At 41.1% G+C, this 12986-nt stretch overlaps 2 protein-coding genes across 6 annotated transcripts in view; both read right to left on the minus strand.

Annotated features, from left to right (window-relative positions):
- The window catches only part of LOC140918266 (acyl-coenzyme A synthetase ACSM4, mitochondrial), a 21196-nt gene extending 19314 nt beyond the window's left edge, over positions 1 to 1882 (minus strand). The window contains exon 1 of one of the 2 annotated variants that reach the window (XM_073362249.2): positions 1673 to 1882. The gene's annotated coding sequence lies outside the window, so the exon portion shown is untranslated. Of the gene's footprint in view, positions 1 to 1578; positions 1601 to 1672 lie in introns of those variants that run through there. The other variant, XM_073362250.2, reaches the window with a different exon arrangement.
- Positions 1855 to 12986, minus strand: part of LOC140918268 (acyl-coenzyme A synthetase ACSM4, mitochondrial) — a 27174-nt gene continuing 16042 nt past the window's right edge. For 3 of the 4 annotated variants that reach the window (XM_073362254.2, XM_073362258.2, XM_073362257.2), the window contains 10 exons: positions 12830 to 12973; positions 11215 to 11371; positions 10142 to 10221; positions 8881 to 9004; positions 7934 to 8014; positions 7699 to 7800; positions 6137 to 6264; positions 5911 to 6010; positions 3552 to 3671; positions 1855 to 2974 (listed from right to left, as the gene is read on the minus strand). In XM_073362254.2, coding sequence (XP_073218355.2) covers positions 2888 to 2974; positions 3552 to 3671; positions 5911 to 6010; positions 6137 to 6264; positions 7699 to 7800; positions 7934 to 8014; positions 8881 to 9004; positions 10142 to 10221; positions 11215 to 11371; positions 12830 to 12973 — 1123 coding nt within the window. In that variant the 3' untranslated portion in view covers positions 1855 to 2887. Of the gene's footprint in view, positions 2975 to 3551; positions 3672 to 5910; positions 6011 to 6136; positions 6265 to 7698; positions 7801 to 7933; positions 8015 to 8880; positions 9005 to 10141; positions 10222 to 11214; positions 11372 to 12829; positions 12974 to 12986 lie in introns of those variants that run through there. The other variant, XM_073362260.2, reaches the window with a different exon arrangement.

Here is a 12986-nt window from a genome sequence, read left to right on the forward strand (position 1 = left end):
AGCTTTCTATCCACCTTATAGTCCATTCACCAAGCCCATATTTCTTTAACTTGCTGGCAAGAATACTGTGGGAGACCGTATCAAAAGCTTTGCTAAAGTCAAGGAATAACACATCCACTGCTTTCCCCTCATCCACAGAGCCAGTTATCTCATCACAGAAGGGCAATTAGGTTAGTCAGTCCATGACTTGCCCTTGGTGAATCCATGCTGACTGTTCCTGATCACTTTCCTCTCCTCTAAGTGCTTCAGTGATTCCATGATTTTTCCAGGGACTAAGGTGAGGCTGACTGGCCTATAGTTCCCCGGATCCTCCTTCTTCCCTTTTTTAAAGATGGGCACTACATAGTTAAGGTGGTACCTAGCTTCTCATTATTATAAACTTGGATATTGACTTTCCCCAGTTGTTTGACCCTCCCCCCCGAATCCCACTTTTCAGACCCAATTGATTTGAAGAGCTGTCAATAGACAAACTGTAACTAACTGTGTTTAAAATGATATTGCTGAAGAGACCCTGAGGCCCTGATCCCGTATTCTTTACTTGGGCAATACTCCCACTGAGACCAGTGAGCAAGAACGATAGCACTGAGCTCTAAAAAGTGAGCAATTGTTTTGATTTGTTTCCTTTTTTCTATAATGAATAGGACTAAATCATACCTCATTTGTGAGAACAGTTCCATTGAAATCAATAGAACTACACTCAGAAAGGAGCAGGATTTGTTTCTTTGAGAAAGAGGATTGGGCCCTTTAGCAACCATTGATAAGGACAGTCTTGCTCAGAAATGATTGAACCACCAAATATCAATTCAGATTGCAGCAGGGCCTGCTTTGTAGGGAACAGGATAATGCAGAGAGATCAGAAATCACTACAGTCCACTTCAGCATTTGGATGTATACGTTATAAGATGAAGGATTTAAATTGAACCCAACATTTGCAATTGTAAGTATCCCTTATCCACAGATCTGGTTGAAATTTTTCAAACTAAGTTTTACTGATGAAAAGTGGACTCACTCCCTTCTCCCCAACCCCCCCCCCCCCCAATTTCTACCCATAATGGAATTATTGAAATTTTCTATTTAAGAAAAATTAATTTAATGAAGACCCAGTTTGCAGTAAAAAATTGACGGTTTTGAATAAATGAAAAATTTCTTCAACAGTTTCAATGATGATTTCAATCAAAAATATCATGGAAAATTTCACAGAAGATGAAAAATGGGTTCATTTTTACCCCTAAAAAACAGAACCAATTTCAAAATTTTGAATGTTTTCCTAGTTATTTTTCTGGTTTTTGACTGGTTCTCACTCCATATATTGATTTTTAAATTTTCTTCAACAGTGTGTTGTGATGGTGAAAACTACACACAAACTACTAAAGAAAACAGAAGATCCTAAGAAGCACTTGTCTTATTCTTTTAAAAATGTTAGGGGAAAACTTTTCCAAATTGGGATTTCCCAAGTAAGCAAAAATCTCAGACACTTTCTCCATAAGAGAAATTACAGCAGATTCTGACCCTTTCTCCAGTCAGTTACAGCAGAAAATGAATTCAAGAAATTAAATATGAGAAAAAGAAAAATCTCACCCAGTAGTGTTGGGTCCTTTGAAGTATTGTATAAATCAGTTCATTTTTTTCTAATGAAGTTGAGGACACAGGCAAACCAACACATTCTACTGACCTGTTCGCTGTGGTAAAGTGACAGGCTGGACACGGGAACACTCAAAAAGCTGCAAGAGGGAAACCTTCTCCACTGGTTCTTTCAGCTGTCTGGGTATGTGTCCCCCCCAGAAGCAGCACTGTACATATTAGCTTTTATTTGGATACACGTACCCTGGACACAAACCCTCTTAATCAACAGTGTTTAGTCCGAGGCCATCTTTATTTTTACAGTTCTCGTTTACTGAAGAGATGCAAACAGTGCATAATGTATAACAGAGAAGGCAATTTGATATTTATCTCCTGTGCAGTAATAGTTATCTTGTAATCATTTACATTGGTAAAGTAGGTGTGATTTGTCCCCTAACCCAGAGCACTTTGTCTCTTCCCTTCTTTCCCCATTTTAAAGAGTTAATTATCTAATGAGCTCAACAAGAGAAATAAAAACAGCAGGGATAGAAAGCTTCCAAAATCTAATTCTTCCAGCTGATAATACCCACAAGTAGTGCTAGTCATTGGAAAATGCTGATTCACCAAAACTGTTAGTTCTGACAAATTTCTTGTTTAGGAAAAAAAAATATTGGGGAAAAAAAGGTTTTGAAATGGTAAAAATGGGACATTTTTGAAATAAAAAAATCAATTTTTTTATTCTAAATGACTTCTAATTTTGAAATTTAAATTAATTATGGTAAAAAAAAAGTCAAAATTAAAATGAAACATTTCAAAAATGTTGAAACAAAATGTTTCCACTGACCTGGACAAAAAAAAAATTAGGATTGTCTGTGAAAATTTTTGATATTTTGAATTTTTGTCTTGATTTGGGATGGGGAAATTTTTTGAAATCTTGAAAATTTTCCTGGGATAAGAAAGTTGTTTCCCATCCCATCCTCCCCTATAGATTCCCAAATTCTCATATCTTCCCTTTGCATTCCAGCATCCTCCTTCTCTTTTGTTAGTCATATCCACTCTTTTCCTAAATGGCCTGATTCAAAGCCTTTTAAACCAATGAGAGCTCCTGGTCCTAATAAATTATCTCTATTTTAAAATTCTGTGGGAATGATTATGCACTCTATAAGCAAGTTTATCTTGTCTTCTTTTTGTAGTTAATAGTCCCATCCATGCTGCTAATGCTCTTTGTTCACAATATTAGACCACCGGACCAATAGAGAAAAGTGAAAACATGAGACATATGACGGTGGAAGTGAAAGAAACTTTGCTCTCGACTGTCCACATGACGCTACGCTCTTCCCCACTCTTTGTTCCTTAATACCTTCCTTTGGATTTTCCCAGCAACTGTTTTTGGCAGCTCTTGAACAAATTCCACCTGTGTGGGAAAAAATTTAGCACATTTAGGGCAGGTCCTTTCTGATTTGGGGACATAGCTCCTTGTGAGTCCCTGGGAAGAACAAAAACCCCCAAATATGTGCAAAATAAACTGCTGCCTAGTGGTTCGGACAGGGGACTGGGAGTCAGTACTCTTGGTACAGCTTTGAGCTTGACTGTGAACCCCTTACTCACCCTTGTGCGTGGGGCAGTGCAGAAGAGGTTTTTACTATGATCCTGAACAGGTTGGTGTTAAGTGGGCTAAAGCTGTGGGTAGGGAGAAGGCTGCGGGAGGGAGTTACCAGATCATGTTTTGGTAGTGAGTGATGGGTTCCATTTCTTCTCAATCCTTACAGCATTGCCCAGTTCAGGACGTGAGTGAGTGTGGGTGCGCACACCACTTCTATTGAGTGACTCCATCATAATGAACTGCATTCAGAGCATGATACAGACAATGCTTTTAATAGACTGTAAAGGAATTGGTGTACTTTGTCATAAACATGGCTTGATTTCCAAAACACTTAGGAAAGCCGTGCTTAGAATATGCCCCTTTTATTTAGCGGGGGGTAGTTACTTGCCTTTCTGGGATACTTGTAGGGAGCAGTAACCTTTTTCACATGCTCCTGCAGCTCCAGAGCTAATTTTTCTGGGTCATGTGATAGAAAATCAGGAGCCAGGACAACAAAAGCTTTCACCACCTGTGCAATAACAGTTACAATGAAAATAAATGGGTGGGTTTAGTCTTCAACAAGCAATCAAGGCTGAAAAATGCGAGCATGAAAAAGCCCAAATCCAAAAGACTGTAATTTGGGTACGAAATTAGATACCTTATTCCATACTAAAGCACTTAAATAAGTGCCCTGATTTTCCAAGGTTCGGTGTTCCCAGTGGCTTTGATTGATTCAAATTTTGAGTGCCCAATTTTGAAAATCTCTGCCTAAGTTCTGAGTCTGAATAGCTATTGGTGGAATAATAATCTTACTTTTACATAGTGTCTTTCATTCCAAAGTGTCCAAAAATGCTTTACAAACTGCACCCCAGCGTGAAGTGCAGCCACTTCTGGAGTGGAGGATGACAGCTATGTAGCTGACTGGAGCACCAAAAAATAAGTGTGATTTAAGCAGATCTATGTGGCAGAGAAGTGCAGGGATAAATTCTCAACCGAAGGGCAAAGTGTGGCTCGCCTGCATAGCTACAATGGCAGCTTCTGGGCTCCATCAGTGACTATAATGGCCCCCAGTGCACCTGCTTTGCGTGGCTGGGCCTGTGGATCTGCATAGAAATGGACTTACTGGCCATGCTTCCACTAGAGCGGCCACTCATGCGTTCCTGGAACACCGGATCTTCCAGGACTTCTGAGAACGGTGTGGGTCCACCCCGCACTCCATGACCCTGTCCCTGCCAGTGGTGCCTGCGAGGTCACGGCAGCAGGGGTGGAGCAGCACACTCTGGTGTCCCCCATCCCATACTGGACAAAAGTTTTCTCTCAGTACTGGGTGGGGGACAAACCTCAGAAAAGCCTGCCTGTTTGGTTAATACTGAATGAATGGCTTTCCAGGCTCCCACCCCGCCCCCACGCTGCCCCTTCTAATGCTGCAGAGAATGCAGCTCTGGAACAGTACAGCTCTCCAGGGTCTGCCAGAATCCCTACTGGACAATAAAACCATGGTTTCACTTCCTTTGAGGCCTTTTGGGGCCCTTCTAATGTCAGATAATCTAGTTCCATTAAACTAAAAAAGCCTGGTGTAATTTAGCAATCATACTGAGACGTTAAAATCCCTGGGCCAGATCTTGATTTGATATAAAGTAGTATAGCTACACTGAAATCAATAGATTATGATTTCAGGAGTGCCATGCCAGTTTGCAACAGCTAAGGATCTGATCCTTACCTATAGTGTCTCTTTATTAGTCGATATGTTATATCTTGTTTGCAGTGTTGTTGTAGCCGTGTTGGTCCCTGGATATTAGAGACACAAGGTGGGGGAGGTAATATCTTTTATTGGACCAACTTCTGTTGGTGAGAGAGACAAGCTTTCAAGCCACACAGACCTGAAGAAGAGCTCTGTGTAGCTCGAAAGCTTGTCTCTTTCATCAACAGAAGCTCGTCCAATTAAAGATATTACCTCACCTACCTTGTCTCTCGAAATACTACATTGGAAGAGGTACCATTTCTACAATGCTTTTTCACATGCTCATTCACTTAAAAAAAGAAAACTAGATAACGTCTAGAGCTGGTCTAAAATTTTCATCTGAAACTTTAAGATGAAAAGTTTCATATTTTTAAACTGAAAAACATCAGTTTTTTAAAAATCCAGTGTTTCATCAAAATGGTGAATTTCAAATTTAGAATTTTATTTTTCCTTTTTCTCCCTCCCTTTTCCTGTTTGCCTCTGAATGCAACAGAATTAATCATGTCCAGGATGGTTCTTTATTTTACTTTTTCTTTCTTTTTTTTTCCACTCTAACTTTTCCAAAGTGGAGGAAGTTTTGAAAAGTAACAGCTGCAAAAAGATAAAAGAAACTGTAACTCTGACACTCTCCTAAAGCTGGGGAAATTTTGAAAAGTTACAGAGCAGGAAAAAGAAAAAAAAGAAAGCCATTGGATTTAATTAATTTTACTGTTCTCTGTGAGAAAAAAGGGAGAAAAGAATAAACACAGATGATTAAAAAAATCAATTTTTGTTGAAAAAATATTTCAGAATTTTTTTGACAAAACAAAAAATTGTTCCATGTCAAATTCTGTAATATGGAAACAAAGTTGAAATTTCAAATTTCTTCATAAAATTTTTTTTTCCATGTTTGATCTTTTGTAATAATGACACCTAAAACTATATTCCAAGCTTTTTTCCCAGCATCTGCAACTCATTCCAAGCAAGTGTAGAGCAGGAACTCTACATTTCACTGAAAGAGTATGTCTTTCTATATCAGCCCTTTTACCTCTCCTCTGATAGGGTCTGGGCTGCTGGCAACAGCTGATTCTGCAACTGCTGGGTGCTGTATCAAGGCACTTTCTACTTCAAATGGTCCGATACGATATCTAAGAGAGAGCGTTGGCATGAAACTATTGATCTTTTCATGAAAAAGGGTTTTTTTAATTGTATTTTGTGATACTACAGAGCAACATTGTAAGACAAACCTGCAAACCCAACAGTAATGGACCTACCCTGAAGAATTAATGATATCGTCAGACCTTCCAACAAACCAAAAGTATCCTTCTTCATCCATAATCCCTCTGTCCCCAGTGATATAAAAATTCCCATGCTCTGTGGAGGCAGTTTTCTCTGGGTTATCCTGACAACAATCAAACAACATTTCACACACCTTAACTGATCTTTAGTGCAGTGTAATCCATCCATCTTGCTATAGTGCACAGAAATAAAACTTGATCAGTACAGTATCATCATATATTTCCAAGACTAGTGTATTCTGCGTAATATTATGATTTGAATTTAAAAATATAGCCACACTGATTAGCACTGTGTGTTAGAGGGAGAAGGGAAAGATGTGTTCCGTCAGAAATTCCCCTCAGCAGAACTAATTATTCAAATATACAACCCTCCTTCTCAAGAGAGAAATTATTATTTACTAGTGCAATGACAGGGGAGGTTTTGAGCTTAGAGTTTCAGTAGCAAAACACAGTTCTCTACCACTTTATCTCAAGGAGTACGTCCATAAGCTACAGGAGTAGTTACCCTCCATGAGGACAATCCACTGAGGAAGACAACAGGATACACACTTTACAAGCCTGTTACACTAGCACTAACCTATGAAACATTCTCATTTGTGTCGTCATGTTAGGGAGTATATACCATCACCATTTAAAAGACAAAATGATCACCCATGCATTGAAATTTCAGTACTGTGGTTTGTATACTAATATTTAGCTAAGATCAATCACACTTCATCAGGTGTGATGATGTCTCCAACAGAGGGCAGGACAAAAAGACCACACATGCAGGATATAGCCAGAACACATGCTCTATATTCTTCAGCAGAACGTAGACTCAAAGGGCCAAAATCTTGGATGGCTTGCATAGGTGCAGGGGAATATGACATCTCTTAATGTCCCTGGGTAGCTGTAGGGGGGGCAGAGCAGCTTCTGCAGAGCTGCTACATCATTCTCCACCCCTGCAGGTGAATGGAAGGAGTGGGAATTGGTGGAGCACTGAGCATACAGACCAACAAAGCTGTGTTGGGATGTCAGGGGATGTATGCTGTGCCAGATAGAGATCTGGAATAATGTGCTGCCTGCCCCACCGCATAGCAAGGAGGAAACCGTGAAGCAGAATGGGACTCTTGGGGTATGTCTACACTGCAGTAAAACACCTGCAACTGGCTCATGTCAGCTACTCAGGCTGTGGGGCTCAGACTATGGGGCTATAACATTACAGTGTAGATATTTGGGGTCAGGTTGGAGCCTGGGCTCTAGGACCCTTCCCCCTTGCAGGGTCCCAGAGCCTAAGCATCTACACCACAATTAAACAGCCCTGTAGCCTGAGCTCAGGGAACCTGAATCAGCTGACAAGGGCCAGCTGTGGGTGTTTAACTGCAGCATAGACTTACCCTAAGAGACCTTGTGGACATGTTGGGTGACATCCTGGCCCCATTCAAGTCAAAGGAAATTTTGCCATTGATTTCAATAGAGCCAGGATTTTACCGATGGACTTCTCAATACGTCTGAGAAGTGGCATGAAACTTTCTGAATATAATAAGAAGTCTCCTTACTAAATACTGAGAGAAAAGACAAAATGGCCTTGTAGGTTTGATTCGGATGGCAATGTTTCCTTCTTCTCCTCGAGGCAAAATATCACCCTGGTCACCTACAACCTGCAGGAAGAAAAACATGATTGTTTTGACTGGTCCAATGTAATTTCTTTACAGTTCACAACTATAATATGAGGAGAAGAGGATGAGAACTATCTTTTAGATAGAGCTCAGCCAGGAAAATGTATCAACATACCTGAACATCATAAGGTGGAGATGCCTTTCCCATAGAGCCTGGTTTAATTTTCATTCCTTTCACGTTGGCACATATTGTTACCTGTATAATACATGGGTTTTTATTTGGTTCTTAGTGATTTTAATCTAGCTGACAATGTTCACATGTGATAACTTTTGAGGGCCAACTCCATGTCACCTCTTCTGAATATTTGTATGAAGAGAAAACAAAATTGTCAAGTGGCACACAACTTTTCTCTTCCCACAAACCCACTCCCAGCAAGAGAGATCAGTTGATGGTTCAGCGTCGCTGCCAAGAGGCACTGTCCACACATTTCAGTGCATGTTTCCCACCTCCACTATGCACCTCCCCTGCTGAGATTGCTTGTGTACCTGGCTGGCTGTGTGGGTGGCTCTGTGGACACACCTCAGCTTTCCAGAAAAGGGATGTAAAGGGACCCTGGTCTTGCAGCATTACTGTGTGTCCACTTTGAAGATAAAATTAAAGAAGGGCTGAATTTGGCCCTAAGTATTTTTGTTATGTTCAGACCCTAAATTTCTATATACACAGATCTTGCTATGAAGCTGGTTTTCTGTTTTCTGTTGCAATTCAAAGCATGGCACATGGGTTTTTGTAGCTAATTACTTCTAGTTTCTCTTTCTCAAAATGTTGCTCCAGTTCAGCCACAAGTTACTGGGCTTGCAGAAAAAATCATTAGGTGAAATTCTGTGGCCTGTGTTATGCAGGAGGTCAGATTTGATAATCATAATGGATCATTCAGGCTTTAAAATCTATAAGTCTAGTTGTTATGTTGATTATATAAAACTCAATACCTAATTCACCTATAGCTTCCTTAACAACTTTGAACTAAGTAAATTCCTGCCCTTTCCCATGGTTTGACAGATGCATCATGTCCCTGTAAGATTACATTGTTAGAGGTTACCATGTGATAATTAGTGCAGACGTACTGTTTCCGTCTGGCCATAGCCTTCATAGATATCCAGACCTGTTTGGGTTTTCCATTGCTCCATCACTTCTGGATTGAGTGGCTCCCCTCCAGTCACACAGTGACGCAGACTCATGAACTTGTAACTCGAGAGGAACAGAAAACAATAAGAATCAATAACCCTTCAGTTTTCAAATGGTTTTAGCTGGCCAACCTCCCTCAACTTTAAACTGTTGACACATGCCTCAACCTCACGTGCCACTCAACCTCACGTGCCATTGTGGAAAACAAATAATCATCATGCTGTAGAAGGTTGTACTTTGACTCTTAGATCATCTTAGGTCCTGATCTAGTTTCCAGTGAAGTCAATGCAAAGCTTCCATTTGCTTCAGTGGTACCAGGATGGGAATCCCTTGCAAATGAAACGTTTATGGAGGTCAACAGAAAAGAAAGAGCAGCTGTTTCTTGGAAGAGCTAACTCAAGAAAACTCAGGAGATCTCAGCTAACTTATGCCAGTGAACAAGCATACTATGACAGTGGAGAAGAGCAGAGGGTTTGTATAGCTGTGCTCAGAAAAGTAACCCACTGGTACCAAGATCTCTCACACCATTGCTGTTGGCAGCGCAGAACTTTGATTCACTTCCAAGACAGGAGTCAACTGTGGCAGGATTAAAACATATATGCGAGACCTGCTCTTCTGGCTACAAGACCCCAGAAGGCCAGGATCAGATCTGAATAAACTGCATATGTTATCCAGTGTGTAACAACTGCTAGGAACACATATATACCACATCCATTTGAGCTGAATATTTCCAGAGAATAGCATATCATTGGATACAACTTCCGAATAAATATCAATTTGTGAGCGGCCAATTTAACTGCTCATTTTACTTTCAAATGTATGGGACAAATTCTGCCTTACACAGGTATAACTCTTATCCAGTCTTGCCTAAAAGTTGGCCATATCTTGCCTCAAGCTACCTTTGGGCCTTAAAACAATCTCATGTTTGAAGGTAGCTGCATTTGCCCAAACTGGCTTGGTTCATCCTTATTGTCTTTCCAAAGATTTGCTCCCATATTGCACAGGAACTGAATTTGTGGGGTTTTTGTTGGCTCTAGGATTCCAGCACAACATTTTCTCTTGTTAGAATGACCCCTTAACAAGGTGCCATTTAAAGCAGAAAATAAAATGAAAACAGTGTAGTGAACCAAACAACGAGAACTGTCCTATCACTAAGAATGCGTCTCTATTTACTATTACCAATAAGCAGATGTATGGTACCTGGTAACACCGTGCTGCACAAGCATGCAGTAGGCAGTTGGTGCTGTGCAGAAAGTGGTTATGGGATACCTTGAGAGAGTCTGGAAAAATTAAAAATCGGAAAGTTACCAGATTGAACAGAAAGGATGGATTGAGGCCTGATCCTGCAAATGTGTGCGTGGCTAATGGGGCTATGGGTGCCATAGAAAACACCATCTTGGTGAACCATTCAGGTTCCTGTACCGTACCTACCACTGTGGAACTGGAGTGCCTACAATTTTAAATGTAGTGGTCAAATTCACAATGGGGAATGCCATGGACTTCAACAAAGGGGAAGAATTTGGCCCTCAACTTCAGTAAGGAAAGCCAGTGATGTCTCAGGATCTGTATCATTCAGTCCTATTGCCATAGCCGTTAAAAGTATTCACCCTCCGACAGTCATGAAGAGGTTAATGATCAGACTGAATATCTGGTGTTTCTAATGTCAGGGCTGCTAATTACTACCCAAGGCTACTATGTTCCAGATTGAAGAAAAAGCCCTGATCACTGGCAGCAGTGGGACTGGATGAGCCTTTCCCAGCCGTGTACTTAGGAAAACAGGCTGTCCTGTGTTCAGAAGATGTTGATGTGAAGGGGAGTGGGCTCTGTGGCTGGATCCTTGACACACAACAGGGAGAAGTGGGCCCGTCAGCCACTGTTTGAAAATCCAGGGTGAGAGAGGGTGCATATAGGACATTGCCTGCCCCTTTCCTCAGAAGGCACTAAAAATAAGGGAGCCTGGTGCTGCTGGGGGGAGAAGGGGGCGAGTGGTGTGTACTGGGGGGAGGGATAGCTCAGTGGTTTGAGCTTTGGCCTGCTAAATCCAGGGTTGTGAGTTCAATCCTTGAAGGGGCCATTTAGGGATATGGGGCAAAAATTGGGGATTGGTCCTGCTTTGAGCAGGGGGTTGGATTAGATGACCTCCTGAGGACCCTTCCAATCCTGATATTCTATGATTCTATGAGGGTCAGTGTGTATTTGATTCTGAATTGTCGGGGTCTGCTTCACTTATGCAAAATAGAAATAAAACCTGCAGTGTGAATTGTTATTCTTACATTTGCGACGGTTGTTGGTTCAAACTGTGGCATGTTGTGTATAAAGACACACGATCCGCTACTCCAGGGAGAAAAAAAGCTGCTCCAGGCTGACTTGACCCATCCTGTGTCTGACGTATTCCAGAATATATCTGAGGGAGTCAGATTCAGCCAGTACCTGATAATTCAGAGGGAAAGAATTTATCTACTGTCAGAGGCTGTCGCATGCAGCATGAGAGAGTGGAATGCAGGTTACTAGATAATAAGGAAAAGGGGCTGGAGGCCTCATTTAGAAGATGTGGTTTCAGCAAGCCACATTCACTGAACGGCACAAAGTTCATAAGAAATTAAATTTAATCATAAAGATCCTTCCCCTCTCCTCTCTTGGGCCCCTCCTCTTTTCTTTCTCTCTCTCTTTTCATGTTTCAAATTTACTATTTTCTTCTAGAATGTGTTATTTACAGCAGTGGGCTTGAGCCACAAAGCCTGCATCCAGCTCCAGAGCTGAATGCAGCATTTGGAGATTCTCCCCCCCCACACCCAGATCAGAGAGAGCAGCTAAACCACAGGCTCTTTCTCTAGGAACCTGAAGGAAATGACTTTTATTGACTCTCTCAGTCATATGGTTATCAATAAAGTTGAAACTCAAAATACAACGGGAAGCCTCAGAATGATAGATAACCAGACAAGGCTGCTTCAAAGCTCACTGAAGTCCGCAGGAGTGTTTCTATTACAATCACCTTTAGATCAGGACCAGGGAGTACAAGAAGTTTTCATTCAAGCTTCACAAGTTCAGGTTACACTCCAAACACGGCTGATCCCAAGTGCATTTGAGATTCAACCCCAGTGTTTTGCACAGTGACTCTAGTATTCCCCATACTTGACGCTCAGCACCAATGTTCTTTTGGGTAACAGATATAGCCTGATTTCCAGAGGTGCTCTCAATGACATCATTAGGATCTGAGCATGCCGCACTTTTGAAGACCTCTGCACATGACTATGTTTTCTTCTTGTATTGTCTGACATATGTGTCACCTCTTACTTCAATTAAAAGAATATTCCAATATTGCACAGTAGCTGGAAATAAAGGTAATGCAGATATAAACAGAAGAAAGAAAGAAATTGGCCACTCTCTCTTCTTCACTCAAGAGGTGGTCATTTGGGGTAACATTTTGCACCATGATTTGTTAGATTTTTTTAAATTTTCTTGAAATTTCACCCTCCCCATGAAGCAAAAATCAAGAGGCAAGATCCTTATCTGGTGTAAATCAGCACATTGCCATTGGTTTCAACCAAGCTATGACAATTTATACCAGTTGAGGATCTGGCCCAGGAAACTTTAGTTTTCAGGAAATGCCCATGTGCTATTAAAAATTGAGCTTTATCCTGTTTTTCTGCAAGTGGAATAGTCCACTTACCCTGTCCCTTGGGTGACAAATCATTATTGCTGATGATTTGAATTGCAATTTCTTGCTGTAAAAAGCTTTTCATCGTGGTTTTAAGGGGGAGGGGAAAGCAGGTTTCTTTGCTATTGAAATATCTAATTTTATAAGGCTTTTACTGTCACTGCCTCCTTTACCTTCAACAAGGGATCTTGTCACTAGGTCAGACTCTTAGGATCAATTAGGGGTTATACCTGCCACTGACTGTAAATCCTAAGCCGTAACTACTGTGGGAATGTTCAACCATTTTTGGAGGTCCTGTGCTTCCACTGGTAAAATAGATGAGCATTGGGTCTCGACTCTTGGTCTTGATGCAGTTATGGTCAGCCGGTGCCACCCTGTGGAACACAT

This window comes from Lepidochelys kempii, chromosome 10 (genome assembly GCF_965140285.1).
Source record: "Lepidochelys kempii isolate rLepKem1 chromosome 10, rLepKem1.hap1, whole genome shotgun sequence".
Classification (NCBI taxonomy): Eukaryota; Metazoa; Chordata; order Testudines; family Cheloniidae; genus Lepidochelys; species Lepidochelys kempii.